Below are 17,795 nucleotides of genomic sequence, written 5' to 3' on the forward strand. Positions count from 1 at the left end.
CTAAAAAATAATAAAAAGACACGGCAGCTCCTATCTCTTCGCTTACAGAAACCACAAAGGGCAGCAGAACAAGATCTTCGGTTCTGTGTGGTAGGTAGCCAGATTTTCCAGTTAGAATAGGGTAGGTGAGCCAGTGATCTCCTATTTGCCTGCATCCACTTTATTGATTGTTGCGCAACTTAAATGCATGGGATTGGAAATTTTAAATTACTTAACACACTACAAGAAAGCAACGCCATCTTTCCATTTACCTGCCAATGCTAAGTAAGGCCGGCTGGGTTTTTTCCATCAGTTGTTTGGATTCGGAGGACAGTGACTTCGTGGGGGGCAACCGCTCACTTCCCCCCTGCGGGGACTGGAGTGTACTTGGGAGGATTTGGAGGGAGCTCTACCCTTTGGGAAGCCAGAGTTTTAAAATCCGCAAGCAAGCCCCTTTTGCCTTGTTGACGGAGAGACCCTGCCTAAATCCCCGAGAGAGCTCGTTTGTCGCCTGATCCCTGCGGGTAGTGCAGTTTCCCTAACCTTGAACCCAAGTGAGCCGTGTTGTAACTCCTTTCCAAAACAGCGTTCAAGCCAGGCTGTGGTTTGAAAGAAAAACGAAACCGCCCGTTTTGAGCGTCGGCAAAGGGGCACTCGCCCCGGGGGGGGGGACGGCTAGGAGCAACTTCTCGACCACCCCGCCCAGGGATTTTAGATAATCGAGGATCCCCAGACCCCTTTCCGCTCTCGGTGCCCAACCCGCTCCCTGCCACTTCTCTCCACAAACGCCGGCAGGAGTGGGTGGCAGCACCGAGGCGAGTTTATTCGCATTTTTTTCCTCCGGGTTTTGTCATGGAAACGCTGACACAACCTCCAGACGGCGGCCGAGCCCGGCCGGGGACTGAGGGCTTTTGGGACCCTGCGGGAGCGCGGCGTGCACTCCGCACTCCCCGGGAAACAGCTGGACGCGACCAATTCCCGGGTAGGGGCGGGGGGAGCGCGACGCTCCGCCCCTCTCGCTCGGGTCCCTCCCTCCTCCCGGCTCTCCGCGGGCGCCCTCCCCTCGCCGGGGGCTGCGAGTTGCATTTGGTAAAACCCAGCCCGGAATATATAGATCATTGGAGCGCAATGAAGTAGCCTTTGGAGAGGAGGGAGGGGGCCCGTCCGACAGCCACAGCGGCCAGCGCGGCGGCGGCGGCGGCGGCGGCGGCACCATCAGCGCTCGCACCCCAGCCGCCCGGCCCTCGAGGAGGCAGCGCGGCGGCGGGAGCGGAGGAGGCAGCGGGGAGGCGGAGAGGAGCAGCAGGAGGCGCAGAAGCGCGCAGCCGGCAGTCCACGCATCTCGGCACTTCCAGAACAACTCCGGCGCTTTCCATACCCCGGCCCGGGGCTGGGGGCTCCGAGAGCGGGCGCGAAGCCCTCCCGACCGTCCCCCCACCCCGAGCCCTGCCCAGCCCAGCCCTGCGCCTCCCGGGCTCCGCACCGCGCGGCAGGGTCCGGGCTCCTGCGCCCCGGGCGCGCCTCCCGGACACCCCGGTCCCCGCAGCCAGGACAAAGCCATGAAGCCGGCGCTGCTGGAAGTGATGAGGATGAACAGAATTTGCCGGATGGTGCTGGCCACTTGCTTGGGATCCTTTATCCTGGTCATCTTCTATTTCCAAAGTATGTTGCACCCAGGTAGGGGGCGCGTTAGCGTGGTTTTGTTGGATATTTTTTTTCTCCCTCGCGCTCTCGCTCGCTCACTGGCGCCGGGTGTCTGCCTCTTCCAACCTTACCTCTTCCCTCTCAGCCACCCCGGGGCTCCTTGCTGCCAGGTCTGCCCGGGTCGCCGAGTCGGGATGCAGAGGAGGAGGGAAGACGTCCTCACCTTCCTCTTCCTCCCGGCTCCGGGCTGGAGGATGGGAGCAGGAGGGGCTGTAGTTTGGTTTCCCCCCCCCTCCCTTTTTTCTTTGTGTCTCTTGTCTGTCTGTCTGCGAGGTAGCGGAGCAAGGTAGAGAGGTTGGAGGCAGCTGCTGGTGGTGGGGGGCCGGTTTGAAGAGAACGCAACTCCCCGCTGATGCCGCGATCCGAGGATGAAAGAGGCGCCGGGAGCCTGCAGTTCTGCGCCCGGGCGCATTGCCTTTTCCGGGGTGGGGGGCTCGGGGGCGTAGGGCGAGGTCGCCAAGTCCCTGCCGCGAGGTGGGGAGCCCGAGGCTTAGGCTCCCACGTGTCCCGGGCTCGGCGGCGCGCGGAGGTGTGGGGAGAGGTTGGGTGCCCGGCGCTGCCCCTCCACCAGGCTGGGGAAGGGGGCGGGCGCCCGCTGTTTGCCCCGGGGTCTGGCTCCTCATTGACCTTGCGGCTGGTGCCCTGGGGCCTGCTTCACCCTGCGCCCCCACCCCAACGGCTATTCTAGCCCTGCGCTGGTTAGGGCCTCTGGGTTAAGCCTTGGCCGCAGCAGTTTTGGAGGAAACTTTGGCCGGGTCCTGGGCTGACCGTCAGGTTGCTTCTCCGACTCCTGCGTTCCGAGCATCCGAGGTCCCCGGGAGGGTCCCGGGGCCTGTGGCAGTGAGCCCTCGGGAGCGTAGACAAGTTCCACATCGGAAATGTGGACTGGGGGAGGATCGAGGCTCGCCCCTTCCAAGGGGCGCTAAGGAAAGTTTGGGACCTGGGGAGGGAGGAGCGCCTTCGAGCGCGGCGGCCGGGGGGTTCGCAGCTCGGCCCCCAAGCCCAACAGGTAAAAACCTTTCAAGGAGGCTTCGGGGCGACGCGGATCTCCCCGGGGAGCCGTGGTATCCCCACCCCTCCTCATCCCCGGCAGGCCCCCGGTGGGCCACATTGGCTGCGAAATCCATTTTTTCTACGCCTCCAAGTTGCCTTTCTCAGTATAGCCACAGCAATAATTTTCTTTTATAATTGCAAGGAGGGAGCTGGAAACACATTTCTTTCCAGGGAAATGGGGTTGGTGTTTTTCTCCCCGCCCCCCCGCGTTCTCCTTTCAGTGTGTATCTAACACTAACAGCAGACGCAGCCCCGAATTCCTCTAGCCTGCGTTTGGGTGGGTGGCAGAGGAATAAACCTGTTCTTTCCATCAACCAGGCCGGGCTGCCGGTGTGAGCTTCCTTGACAGCGCGGAGACCGCTAGGCCCCTGTGCCCCTGTGCCCCGCTCCGGCTCCGCCCCGAGCAGTTGTTAAGGCGGCCACACTGCCAAGGATATGGTCCGACACTACCACACGTAACCTCGGGACATCCGAGCCAGCCTTGTAAAAGATGGCTTTTGTTTGCAGTTGGGTATTTTTAGTTCCATGTCAGCAAACTGCAGCCCTGTTTGTCTCCTCACCCAAACCGGTGGTTGGGAAACTTCTAAGGGAATTTAAAAATGGACCTCGCTTATGTTCTGGGCAGCCAGGGGTGGCTGCAGCCAGCAGGGCCAGACAGACAGAGGCATCCTGGAGACCAGGCCAGACTCCGCCCCAGAGACTGGGGGACTGGGTGGTGTGCAAGTACACTGGGGCTCAACCAGTTTAAGTAAAGGGCCAAATGATTTGGTCTAGACTTTAGACATGTGTTTAGGTCACTTAAAATTTTGCCTGGATGGAACGTGCCAGGTAGTTCTCTGCAGAAATGCCTGGAACAGGGACGGATCTTAGACTCATCCGGAATGCACTTTAACTTCTCTGTACCTGTTAGTTGTCTGGGGAAATACTAACTAATAATACCACCTCCATCCATGCTTTTCATGCAGCCAGGATTTGCTTTTCTTGCCCGAGAATTAGGAAATAACTTTCTAACCAGAGACACCAGGAAGAAAGTTCCAACTGGTAATTGGCACTTTGCTAAAATTTCCAGTCCTGGTTTACAATGTTGGCTTGAAAGTGGCACTGGACTTTTTGGTCTAGCCTTTGGGAATCAGGGACAGAACTTTCTCTAAGGGTGTCCTGATAAGGATCCTCTGTCCTTGACCCTTGATCCTCTTTTCTCAGCCTTTGCTTCCCTTCTTGGTCCCATTTCCTCCCAAGAAATGGCATTTGTTTATTATTCATATCTCTATGAGTATGCTCTTCTGACCCCCCCCCCTTAGCCAGTCCTGCTTTCAGTACCTTCTGTTGAATATAGTCCTGAAGACAGTTCAATTGAAAGATCTTCCTTATTTTGAATTACACATGGTTCCACAAAAACTCCATGCCAACAGTTTATTATGACACGGGAAGCAAAAATATGGTTTGAAATTACTATTAAACATTTTCCTTTCCTTTTTTGCCATTTTGTTCCACTTTACTGACATTAAACATCACCGATGACAGCTAATGCTACATCTTTTCTACCACTTTAAATTTCCTTAAAAGTGAGCTGATCTTTGTTTCTTGGATTCAGGGTAATGGTGGGATGATCCTTTGGCCGGGCTCTGCAGTTTCAGTCTTTCCAGATCACCCAGGGAGAGGCAGAAGGGACTGCAGCATGGCACAGATTGTGTTGCTAAAAATTTGGAGCCCTCTGGCAGGAGTTCCACGTACCTGTACCTGAAATAGAAAAATAGTATTCCCAAAGAAATGGATTCCCAGCTTCTTTCGTGGCTAGGGAACACCTGGAGTGTGAGAGGCAGGAGAGAAAGAAGAAAGGAGACCACCGGTGATGGGGAGGGCTGTCTGTCTCTCCCTCTGATTCTAATCTGGGGCCCATTGTTTTTTGCAGTTTTCTAATTCATAAACTGGGGCAATTCCTAAACTTGAGTAGCTGATCTTTCATTTGTTTGGAGCATTCAGCAGAAGTGGGCCTTGTCAGGAAGGCAGGTTTCTTTAGATCTGTGACACTCTGAGTTAATAGTCTTTGTTTCAATCAGGTTTTTTGTTTTTTGGTTTTTTTAAAGATTTTAGTTTTAAGTAATCTCTACACCCAGCGTGGGGCTTGGACTCACATCCCCGAGATCAAGAGTTGCATGCTCCACGCACTGAGCCAGCTGGGCTCTCTGGGATCAGGTATTAGGCCCCATTCTAATTCCCATGTTTTGCATGGTGCCTGACACATAGTAGGCTCTCAATAAAATATTTGCTGGATGAAAGTATGGAGTGGCTCAACCCTAGAAGACCCAATTCTCTGGTTTTCAGTAAGGTTGTCAAGCCTTGCCAAGAGTGCCCTTTCCTTGAGTCTGGGTCTATCTGGTGGGGACCCTTCCTTGCCTTCCTGGTCTCTGAGACGCCCCTGCAGACATGGATTCGGCTTAAGTCCTCATGCACCGCAGAGAGCATTTCCCAAGGCCTAGATTTGCAGCCCTGAGGCATGACGCACCTGGGGGCACTGCTCGGTGTCCTGGGTACCAGAAACTTGGCCTTGTTTAGTTACCGACTTGAAGGAACCCGTCCACAAGACGAACACCTTTTGTGGGTGTGAGCTGCTCCTGCCGTTGGCGAGAAGGGAACCACATGCTAGTGGTTTCGTCCATCGGTGAATGCATCCTGCCGAGTGCATTCTGGATGGTTCGGTGACTCGCATACCTGCCCCGGCCGGCTGGGCTTTGATGGAGCTGTGCTGTGCAAGGCGGAGCCGAGAGGCCCCCAGGCTGCATTTGTGTGGAGTGTGTGAAGACAGCTCCTCTGAACCTTCCTTTTGTGTCACTCCGTAGGATTGCGGTTTTGTTTGAAAGCTCCTGTTCAAAGAAGAGAAGCCCGCGGAGGAGAAAGCCTTTCCTCTCTTTCTCGTCTTCTTTTTTCCTTTTGCCGTATGTTTACTTTCACTGTTGCCTGGGATTTCTTTGCCTTGGTTGGATGTATTGAAAGATTATACCCTTTATTTAAAGACTTCTCGGGTTACCCCTTTGTAGTTTTACTTGATTAGATTGAATGCACAGTGCTTTTGTGTTATAATTTTAGTGTAATTATAAGATAATATGTGCTCTTTTTAGAAAATGTAGGAAGCATAGAAGAGAAATGATCATTTATCATTCCAGCACCCAGAGGCAACAGGTGCTTTATTCTGTAAATCATAGAATATATAGATTAAAAAAATAGTTGAGGTCCTAGTTTGCCATTTGTACCTGTTTGAGGTATTTTAGACAAAGTCATCATTATGGTGACCAGTTATTAAGCTTAAAGACAAAATTTAATCACAGCCCTTTTAATTTATAGACTTCCATATGCCTCCGCTGTCCCCTCCCCTCCCCCGCTTTGTAGGATGTCAGTCCTATTTTTTTTGCTTTTTTTGCTGCACAGGTTTAATTTTATTTTTTAAATTTAATTTAATTAATCATTTATTTTCTTAAACGTAGGCTCCATGCCCAGCGCAGAGCTTCAACTCCCAACCCTGAGATCAAGACCTGAGATCAGGGGTCCGGTGGTCGGCCGACGGAGCCACCCAGGTGCCCTGCGCATATTTAATTTTAAATTAAAGGATCTTTTTGCTTAGACATGAAATGAGTTCGGAGTTAAAGCGATTTGTAGGGGCTGTTCTTAGGTTATCTGTCTGAAACTTCCTTGGGGTAGGTCTCAACTATGAGACTGTTATGGGTCCCGAGAGCAGCATGAGATAATTGAAGGAGAGGACTTGTCCAGTATGGGCTCTCCCTCTGGCGGTTGAAATGTTTGTGCCTCAGTGGGGCATTTTCCTAGCTGCGTTAAGATGAGACCGATGCATGTAGGCCATTTCCTCCAACAGTTCCAGCCTCTGCTCGGGAGTCCTTGTGGTGGTCAGGCACCAGGGGAAGGGTGGCTGGAGATTTCCGTGAGGCCTGGGCTGGGGGAATCCGTCCTGTAACAGAAGTGGCTGCGGTTTATAGTTATCTGGTTGGAAAGTCATTTTGCTTATGCCCGGCTCTATCGGCACAGCCATTTAAAAACAGGAAATCAAAAGCTTGCAAGCACAGGCCCCACCCTTCCCCCACTTTTCCACCCACCAACTGGTCAACCTCTTCTTAATCTGGGGAGGGTAGGTGAAAAAGGCCTCACAAAGGTCATTGCCAGCAGGCGTGTGGGTTCAGATTCTTAGAAAAACCAGACATTGTTTTGCTTACTCATTTTTTTTTCCTTTTCGGTTTCTCTTGAGTGTTGAGACCCCATCTTTATGACAAGTGAAGAGGAGGGCACCTCTTGCTATGGGGTCACTGAGTAGTTCTATCTGTCAGTTAAAAATTCCTGGAGAGTGTAATTTGGCACATCTTAGATCAAATATGATGGGTCAGAATTTAGGACCTCTGTCTCTCCCTTTCTCTTCTACTCTGTGCTAGGCAGTAGGGATTGTCCTAGGCACTTGGGGATTCAACATTGATTTCTGCCCCCACGGTACTTACGTTCTAGTGGGGTAGCCAGACTTTAAGTAAGCGCAGAAGTAAAATATATAGCTTGTCAGATGCTGTGAAGACAGAAAAACAAAGCAGGGGGGATGAATGGAAGGCAGCGGTTACAATTTAATATAGAGGTAATTAGGGACTGTCATTGGTAAGATGACCTTGGAGGGCAGAGACGTCAAGGAAGGGAAGGAACCATCCACGTGTCCATCCCAGGAAGAATGTTCCAGGCATAGAGCAGCCCAAGGCCTGTCCTTGAGGTGGGACCGAACAGGGCAAGCAGCAGATTGTGGAAAGCAGAAAGCAGAGAGAGGGCGCAGCCAAAGAGTGTGGGGTGGAGAGAGATTTGGGATGGGAGGCCCTGGAGGGTCTGAGCGGAGTCCACTCTGGGGGGTCTGGGCAGGCTGGTTGGGAAGCGAGGATGCTTCTTACTTGCAGCTTCGTGTTTATCTTTGGGCGGCTGGTTGTGCCCTTTGGTAAAGTGGTCACTGTGGAAATCCTATTTCTCCTCACTCCGCCACCCCCAAACTAGACTACCACTCAGTAAGAGAGATTTGCGAAAAATTTTATCAGAGCTTGTGTTGGGAAATTTTTCAACAAAGTGTTCAGGATGAGATCCGTGGTCATTTGCTATAGAGAAAAGAACACAGAATTTGTAGTCCAGAGACCGGCTTTCAGACCTTGTCTATCTACTATATCTATTCAACATCACTCAAGATGTTTTCGTGGAGTGCTTATTAAGAATTAGGCTCTGTTCTGGGTGCTGGAGATAACTGCAGGGACCCAAATAGGCAAAAATCTGTGTCCTCGTGGTACATTCTCCTGGGGGAGGCACAGAAAACAAATCCATGTTTAAAACATAGAGCACGGTTGGGGCGCCTGGGTAGCTCCGTCGGTGAAGCGTCTGCCTTCGGCTCAGGTCATGATCCCAGGGTCCGGGGATCGAGTCCCGAGTCAGGCTCCCTGCTTGGCAGGGGTCTGATTCTTCCTCTCTCTCTGTGCTCTCTCTCTCTCTCAAGTAAGTAAATCTTTAAAAAATGTACAAAACATAGAGCATGTTTGATGATGAGAAGTGCTACAGAAGAGCGATAAAGCAAGGAAGAAGGAGGTAAAATGGAAGTGGCCAGGGGACTGCAGTTTGCAGGACGGTGCTCAGACTAAGTGTCCCTGAAAACGGGGCTTTAAAGATACAAGGAGACCAGATCATACAGGAGATGAGCAGGGGAAATAATACAGGTGTATATTGGGTATTATTTCTGAAGGTTGACACGGGCCAGATGTTTAATATGTTATTTCTCAAAGGAATTGTACAAAGTACACATGGTGATTGTCACCGTTTTATAAGGGGGGGACACGGAGGCAGAGACTAACGCTTGTCTCAGGTCAGGTGCAGAGGATTGAGGAGCCTCGGCCGTCTGACTTAAGATCTGTTGCCCTGGCCGTCTGGTGGGGGCTCTCAGTTGGGGGCTACCCCCTCTCCCCACGTTTGGAAATGTGTAGGGGATGCGCTTGATTGTCTCTAAGAATTGATGACATGAGTTGTTGGCCAGGCCAAGGATGCTAGACATCCTGCCAAGGGTGGGATCCTTTTGCCCATCAGCGTCCTCTTGCCGAAGTGCCAGTAATGCTTCTCCTTGAGAGCTAGCTCAGGGCTCTCCAGGCTCACACAGTATCTGGCCTGGTACTGGCCCCAACCACCCCTTGGGCAGGTGTCCGGCAGACTGTAGCAACTTAATGATGGATTGAATGACTGCATGGAAGTCACAGCCTCAGAGAGTTGGTCCCCCCTTTGCCGAGTGAAGGGAGCGATATTCCCTCTCCAGCGTGGTGCTGGCGGTGAGGGTTGGGTGAGAAACGAGAAGGAAAAGTGCCTTGGAAGTGGATGCAGACACAGCGTCCACAGATTGTAGGAGTAAAGGCACTGTGGTTTCTCATCCTGAGATCGTAATCTTCGTGTTTACAGCAGGGTTTATCTGTTCCCTATGTGTGCCCTGTCACGTTTACTGGGAGGGCCCTGTGTCCAGACTGTGGTATCTTCTTTCTGTCTGCAGTAGCCTTGAGTCAGCTGTGCCTCGCACACACCCCCCGCCCCGCCCCCCGCCGCGGCCAAAACTGAGCGCTGCCTCAGCGGCACATTTTTTTTTTTTTTAAAGATTTTATTTATTTATTTGACAGAGATAGAGACAGCTAGCGAGAGAGGGAACACAAGCAGGGGGAGTGGGAGAGGAAGAAGCAGGCTCATAGCATAGGAGCCTGATGTGGGGCTCGAACCCATAACGCCGGGATCACGCCCTGAGCTGAAGGCAGACGTTTAACCGCTGTGCCACCCAGGCGCCCCAGCGGCACATTTTTTAATTTAATTTAATTTAATTTATTTTTAAAGATTTTATTTTTTATTTGAGAGAGAGAGAGGGAGATAGAGAGACAGCATGAGTGGGGGAGAGATAGAGGGAGAGGGAGAAGCAGACTCCTGGATGAGGAGCGAGCTCTGTCCCAGAACTCTGGGATCATGACCTGAGCCGAAGGCAGACGCTTCACCAACTGAGCCGCCCAGGCGTCCCTCAATGTCATTTCTGAAGCTGAAGTCAGGAGGATGGCGAGTCTTTTCAGAAAAACAGCTCCGTGGCAGCCTTCAGTGAGCAGCGGCGGGGTGGCTTGCGTGGCTCATTGCACAGGACAGAACTGATTGGCCTTTGTCACCACGCTTGAACCTGTTGTGTGCCGAGGAGGCCCGTATGGCTTCTTCCTGGCCCGGAGCGAGTCCCCGCACTCTTGGAGCCTGGGGGAGCTGCGTCTGTGGATGACGTTCGTCGCCGGGGTGGGGCCGTTTCCGCCCGGTCACCAGAGCTGGTACAGGAGTTCGGTTAAAGGCTGTAATGCTAATGTGGGCGAGGCCGGGTGTGCTTGGTGCACTTTGCGGGCCTACTGCTTACTTTCCTGGAGACGGTCCTGCTGGGCTTGATAGCCAAGGGGGAGTCCGTCCGTGCTCAGCGTTCTTCACACGTTGGAAAAGTCTAGCTTTTTAGGCCCCGGACCCTCCTCCAGATGAACTTTCCACCTCACCTGATTGAGACGAGTGGTTCTCCACCGGGGACCATTTTGCTCCCTTCTCTCCCCCCCTGCAAGGGACCTTTGGCAATGTCTGGAGAGAATTTGGTTGTCACACCTGGGGAGGGGGTGTCCTACTAGTATACAGTGGGGAGAAGCCAGAGGTGCTGCTAAACATCGTACGTGCACTGGACAGCCCCCCCCCACTGCCCGCCACTGCCCCCCACCAACAAAGAATAGTCCAGCCTACAATAACAATAGCTGGGAAACCCTTATTTAGGGTCTGTTATTTTTCTGAAGCTTTATTAAGAACAACACGCACACACACACTCACACAAAGAATAAGACAACCATGCTCACTTACTGAGTACCCCCGTGAATCAGGCGGTGTGCCAACTGCCGTATTTGATTAGCACGTTGAATCTTCACGATCTTGTAAGGTGAGTGTTTAGCAGTCCCATTGTACAGGTGAGGAAACTGAGGCTTAGAGGCGGAGGAGCTTGTCTAAGGTCACAGAACTGGAGAGTTGGAATAGGACCTCTGCCCGGGTCCAGGTCCGACTGACACCAAAGACTACACTGTTCACGTCACCGTTATGCTCCGTGTACCTGCGTTTGCTTTCAGCTAATTAGGTCGGGAGGTAATGTGTTTGGAAGCCCAGCTGTGGACTCCAAGTGGGACATTCACTGATAGCCTCTTCTCTTCTTACCCTACATTCTATCCCTGGGTGAGCTCATCCCCTCTGGGGCCATGCTGTCATCTGCGTTCAGATGACACTTCTCACTTCAACGGGGATGTGTCCTGAGGTCACAGTCCAGTTCCTGTGTTGCCTCCCATGTCACGTCTTCAGCCAGCCTTACGTGGTCAGAATAAGGGGATGCGTGTCCTTCCTCTGCGCCCCGTGGTACTTCGTGAGTGCACGTCTACTCTTACACACTCTGGTGTGTTGGGTCAGTAAGAGCAGCCGTGTCTTGCTTACCACAGCACCTCGACATCTAGGACGGAGCTGGTACGTAGTAGTTGTCCTGGTCCCCGTTCAGGCTCCACAGACTGGACGGCGTACCAACAACTGGGGTTGATTTCTCACGGTTCTGGAAGTTTCACATCTGAGTGTCAGCATGATTGGGGTGAGGGACGTCTTCCGGGGCACAGACTTCCTGTCATAGCTCCACGTGGTGGAAGGTGTGAGGGAGCCCCCTTGGGCCCCACCCTCAGGACCTGATCCCCTCCAACGGCCTCCCTCCTAATATCATCACCTTGGGCGTGTGTTTCCAACATATGAATATGGGGGGGGGCACACTGAGACCACAGCAATAGTCACTCGGTAAATAGGTATTTTGGAAGAATAAGCACGTTGATGTCGATGGGCGGCCAAGAAGAAAACCCCGCTTCCTGGGGTGGCGAGTGTGGAGTCGTCTGCCGCTATCATTGCCGATCGGATTTTCAGTTTGACTCGACAGTGACCTAGCTGCCACGTAAGGGAGCCACGAATAACTCAGTTAACACCCTGGTTCAGTGTAGACCCGGCTCAAAACACGAACGACTTTTGAAGGTGTGGTTGTTAGGTGCTGTAACCACGAGAGGGACACGTGTGTCCCGGGAGGGGATCTGCTTGTTCACGACTCTCCTAGGGCAGCATTGTCCTGCCAGAATGTACTGTCAGCTGCGTGTGTAACTTTTAAATTTTCCAGTAACCACATTGAAAAAAAGTAAAGAAACGGAAAAAAAAAAAACCACAGGTGAAATTAATATCTAAAATACCCACTTAACAGGCAGTAGATAGTACAAATTATGGAGATTTTACGTTTTTGTGTGAAGTCTTTGGAAATCCAGGGTCTATGTGACATTTACAAGTACATGTTACGTGTACAGCACATCTCGGTTCAGACCAGCCACACTTCACGGGCTCAGCAGCCGCCGTGAGCAGCTACCGTATTGGATGGTGCCGCTCCAAAGTGTTGGAGAACTTTTCATGGATTAGGGCTTTTTGCTTGCTTCTTGTTTATTTTGTTTGCCCCTTTCCCTTTTATTTAAGGCATGTTTTACTTCCTGAGGTTAAGCTGTACCCTCTGGGAAGACTGTTGCACCGTCTGGGACCGTCGGTGTTAAATAAGAGATTTAGCTGTTGAATCTCTGTACGTGTCACTCAAGTAATTTCCGGCCTCTGAAACATCTTGAGAGCCTTCTGGTTTGTCAGTTGCCATCTGAAGCTTGACCCTCCTAATGAGACCCTAACAAACTCTGTAACCGAGAGAGAGAAACAGTTATCAACTCCATTCTGTAGGTGAGGCAGTGGAAACTCAGAGGGGTTCAGGGAATTGCTTACATTTGGCTTAAAATGATTGTAACACAAACGTTTGAGTGCAGAGACTGGCCCAAGGAACAGTCCTTCTGTTGGGGTGGGCAGAAGACACATGATTAACTGTCTGTGGGGCCAAACGTGGTTGGGGTTACAAAGAGAGCCAACAGCTATGGACGGAGCTGGGGATCATGGGTTTAGAGTGGGGGTGTTGTGGAGGACTTCACGGGAAAGGTGATGTTTGTTGGGCCCGGAAGGATGAGTAGAGAATTTCTAGGGAATATGGGAGAAGGGGGAGAAAAGACATTCCAGGTGAGGGCACCTGTCAGAGCAGGGGTGAGGTGGGAAGGAGAGTGATGTCTAGGAACACAGGAGGCTCCAGGGAGGGGGGGTCAACAGTGGGCCTGGAGGGCCCCTAATGCTCTCAAGTTGGAATTTTATTCTTGGGACCTGGGAGCCATAGAAGGTGGAGGGTCTCCTGTTTTTCAGATGATGAAATTTAAGCTCCATTTGATTAAACTCTCTTGTTTGATTTGAAGGGCAGAAGTTTTCCACTCACTTTCTCAAATGAACTTGGGCCAGTTTGCAGCAGTTTCTGTTATTATCGTTTAATGGGAGGTAGGAAGATTATTCACGCATGTCTGAAGTGCAAAGTAAGAAATAGCTTAAAAGCACTCTGTGCTGGGATTTAAAACTCAGCTGTTTGCTTTGCTTGGGCCAAAATGATAGGCCACGGAGGTTAAGTTTCAGTCTCTCAGTTGCTAATGGTGCCCTGGGTTCACCCTCAGAGGCTGTGGAAGAAGTAAGTGGCAGGAGAAAGGAAAAGTGTGTAAATAGTCACAGGGAGCATTTCTCTTTCTCCCTCCAGTGTGAGCTCCTGGCTGTTTCTGGGGTCCAGTGGAGCTGTGGGCTGTTCTGGAGAGGGGCAGTGTAGACTGGAGAACCAAGTCAGCTGCTTCCTCCTGGGAACCAAGGCCCAAAGGTCAGGCTTTGGGACCCCCGAGGAGACTCGCCCTGTGGGCTGTGTGTGGGGTCTGATCTCATTGTCCCCCCCCCCCCAGAGATGCTGCCCTATGTAATCTTCATATCAAAAGGCCCCTTCTTTTTACCACTCCACTCCTGGGCTGTGGGAGAGAGGACGGGTTAATTATAGAGCTCACACACAGCATAAAAAGGCATCCCTGGCTTTCAGAATCGCTTGTGGGGGGTATTGTGCTTGGTACAATGCTGAGGGCTCCTTCATTTTCTCTGCTAGACTGTAGTACTTGACACCCATTGATAAATATCCTAGAGCTGGTTCCCACATAGGGGTTTGATCCCCTTTTCATGCCCCCCCTTGGTCCCCCTTTTCCCATTAAAACAACAAGGCACAGAACTTTCCAAAAGGCTTCATTTTTTAAGAAAGCGAGATAATGGTGGAGACGTGCGTCGTTGTTTAAGGGGGCATGGGGCCATGCAAAGGGCAGGGGTTATGGGTTTACCCTGCAAATTTGTGCAGATTTAGGGATTAAGGATTAGAAGGTCTGATGACCTATTATTGGAAGTCTGTGCAGAAGTGCTGGGATGGAGATTATTTTGAAAACGGAAGAATTAGATAGTGAAATCCTTTATGAGTCCAGGTTTTACGTACAGAAGTCTTTCTGTATGATTTTGCTGTTCAAAAATGGAAGTGCTGGGGTGCCTGGGTGGCACAGCGGTTAAGCGTCTGCCTTCGGCTCAGGGCGTGATCCCGGCGTTACGGGATCGAGCCCCACATCAGGCTCCTCTGCTATGAGCCTGCTTCTTCCTCTCCCACTCCCCCTGCTTGTGTTCCCTCTCTCGCTGGCTGTCTCTATCTCTGTCAAATAAATAAATAAAATCTTTAAAAAAAAAAATGGAAGTGCTGGTTTGACATCAGAAACTGAACAGGCAATCTTTTAGTCACTTGTGATAAAACAGCTTTTGTTGGGAAGGTGTGAGCCCTCAGAGGAAAGACAATTCTGTGCTTAAAGATATTAACCAGTAGCGGTGGCCTTGCTCATTTTAAGATAATGCATTTAATTCCGGAGGGGAGTGGCTCAGGGCTCTTACCTACAGGACTCGAAGAGAGTTCTTGCAGTTACATGCAGACTTTGTTTCCTCTGTCTGTAAAAAACGAATAGAGATTTATAAAAATAAACACAGGTCTGATAGTTAGTGCCTTCCTGGAAATGGGATTCAAGCTGCATAAAGGATGTTGTCATTGGAAGTCACAGTGATGTTCCTTTTTTGTTTTCGTGGGAAATAAATGAGGAGTGGTCAGGCCCGTAAGCCTCTGCGGTCGTGTGTTTGATCTGTTGTGAAACATGGATGACCTTGACTGGAGGAGGCTGTGTGGGGAAGTGGAAAGGGCCCTGAGTACAGGTCAGGACACTGGGGTTCTAGTCCTGGTTCTTCTCCCCTCTTCTGGGGACCCTTTCATGTGTTACTGATGAATGAATACATGTGGACATTGGCAGTTTTCAAACACAGTGTGCTCGCTGTGCGCACCAGTGGGGGGGAGGGGCAGAGGGAGAGGGACAAGCGGACTCCCTACTGAGAAGGGAGCCCGAAGCAGGACTCAATCCCAAGACCCCGAGACCATCACCTGAGCCAAAGGCAGACGCTTAACCGACTGAGCCACCCAGGTGCCCCTGAAAGGAGTAACTTCATACGGCATGAACAAACTGATATCTATGTACCCCTCATTCCGTCGCTCAAACGTTTATTGACCAAACATTTATCTGACTAAAGAGACAAATCTAAATAAGACTTAGTTCCTGCATTCAGATAGCTTGTAATTTGGCAAGTGGTGGCCGACCCATAATTGTTGGCTGTGGAGCTTTGTTATAATGGCTATAGGCGACTAGGAAAAAAGGAATAATTAGTTTAGGGGAGGTCAGGGAACTTCACAGAGGAGGAACATTGGAGCTGGACTCCAGGCATTCATCCAGTTATTCAGCAAGCGTTTATTGAATGCCTACTGTGTGTGCCAGGACCATTTCAAATGCTAGGGAAGCAGCAGGGGACAATCACAGACAGTGATCCCTGTCTTAATGGAGCTGACGTTGTTGGCATACGATTTATCAAGTGGCAGGGTTGGCAACACCACTGGCTCTGTTCTACCATTGTTGCCTCCCCTGCCGTGCAATGTCAGAGTGAAGCAATGTTTTGTTTATTTATATCTATCTATACATACATACATATATAATATGTAATATAATGTATATATGTATAATATATAATATAAGGTGTATATCACATATATGTATAATGTATATTATAATATATACACATATATAATTCTATCAATTTAATTCGGGTGTATTCTAGAGAATTTTGAAAAAACCGGTCTACTTCCAAAAAAGTCATCCCTGATCCCTGCCACCCAGGAAGGATCTCTGTTAATTTCGAGTTTGTTTTTCTGTGCACGTATATATATTTACAAAGATGAAAGCCTCATGCATATAGTACAGGGTATCTGCTTTTGTCATTTAGTACTGATCTATGTGTATTTTCTCATGTCATCCAATTTTCTTTGAAAACACCGTAATATTTCATCATGGATGTCATAATATTCCATCATATGGATATGTCATCATATGGACAGAATTTAGTCATTCTCTTTTGTTGAACATTTTTGAGGAAGATTTTCCCTTTTTAAAAATTGCCACGATATACCTCTTTGTACATAAATCTTTATCTGGGCTTCTTAACGTTTCTTTGAAATAAACGTTCAGAACGGGAATGCACAGATCATAAATTTGTGAAGGCTCTTGATAAGTGTAGCCAAATTGTTTCCTAGACGGTTGTGTCCATTTACGCTCCGACTAGCCGCGTATGAAATTGTCGGTCTTACTGATTGCTGCCGGTTTGATGTAGCTGTCAGCCAGACGCCCAGAAGAGCCTCCCTGAAACTCGGCGTGGATGCCCTCCCTTCGTTTTTGGTCCACACTAGGTGACAGGCTCTAGGAGAGCACAGACTGTGTCCCCAGTGCCTGTCGTGTCACAGACATGCGATAAAATAGGTATTTGTTGACTACGTGCTTGCATGCCTGAGTCAGTGAGCTAAGAAGGGCAGGGTGAAGTTTCGCTGGACAGCTGGGAAGAGACTAGAACTTCCTTCATTGTCCAGAGTACCTCGCCAGTAGAATTTCAGGGAAAGGGAAACTCATCAGTGGGCAAGCGCTGGTCTGAAAGCCACCTCCATAATCTCAGTGCGTGTCTGAGATGCCACTGGATCATCCTCACAGTTGAAATTGAATTACAAGATCCATCTTAGCTGCTTCCTTGCACTGTGCCTGGTTTTACTTGTGTTAAACCATTTAGTCTTCTCAGCTGCTGGGCGAGGGAGGCGCTGGCGAGGGAGGCTCCGTCCGCATCCTCGTTTTGGTTGGGACGCAGACACGGTCTGTAATTGGCTTAAGGTAACATAGAGCTATGGCCTAAATGTTTGTGACTCTCTCTCTCCCTGCCAAATTCATATATTGAAATCCTGACCCCCAGAGGTGATGGTATCAAGTTGGGAACTTCGGGGGTGCCTGGCTGGCTCAGTTGGGTTAAGCATCTGACTCGTGGTTTCAGCTCAGGTCATGATCTCAGGGTTGTGCGATCAAGCCCCGAGTTGAGCTCTACAGTCAGCGTGGAGTCTGTTTGAGATTCTCCTGCCTCTCCTTCTGCCCCTCCCCAGTCTTGAGTTCTCACTCTCTAAAAATAAATAAATAAACTCTTAAAAAAAAGAGAGTTGGGAATGTGGGAGGTGCTTAGGCCATGAGGGTGGAGCGCTTGGGACTGAGATTAGTGCCCTCCTAAAAGAGGCTGCAGAGAGATCTCTTGTCCCTTCCAGCATGTGAGGACTGAGAGAGAAGGTACCAGCTGAGCCAGGAAGAGTGCCCTCAGCTGAGCATGCCAGCACCCTGATCTTGGGCTTCCAGACTCCAGAACTGTGGGAATACGTTTCTCTTGTTTATAGGCTACCGATTCTCTGCTGTTCTGTTGTGGTAGCCCAAGTGGACAGAGACATAGTGGCTAAGTGCTAGAGCTGGGACCCCCAGCTCCATCAGACTTCACATGCTCTACTGAGAAACTTACGTCCTTTTTTTTTTTTTTAAAGTTTATTTATTTACTTCAGTAATCTTTACACCCAGAGTGGGGCTCAAACTCATGACCCCAAGATCAAGAGTCACATGTTCTTCCTTCTGAGCCAGCCAGGCGCCCCT

The 17,795-nt window shown here is 50.5% G+C and overlaps 1 protein-coding gene across 2 annotated transcripts in view; it reads left to right on the top strand.

Annotated features, from left to right (window-relative positions):
• The first annotated feature begins 922 nt into the window (after positions 1-922).
• Positions 923-17,795, top strand: part of CHST11 (carbohydrate sulfotransferase 11) — a 278,390-nt gene continuing 261,517 nt past the window's right edge. The window contains exon 1 of one of the 2 annotated variants that reach the window (XM_011220056.3): positions 923-1,656. In XM_011220056.3, coding sequence (XP_011218358.1) covers positions 1,539-1,656 — 118 coding nt within the window. In that variant the 5' untranslated portion in view covers positions 923-1,538. The remainder of the gene's footprint in view (positions 1,657-17,795) is intronic. The other variant, XM_002915463.4, reaches the window with a different exon arrangement.

This window comes from Ailuropoda melanoleuca, chromosome 15 (assembly GCF_002007445.2).
Source record: "Ailuropoda melanoleuca isolate Jingjing chromosome 15, ASM200744v2, whole genome shotgun sequence".
Classification (NCBI taxonomy): domain Eukaryota; kingdom Metazoa; phylum Chordata; class Mammalia; order Carnivora; family Ursidae; genus Ailuropoda; species Ailuropoda melanoleuca.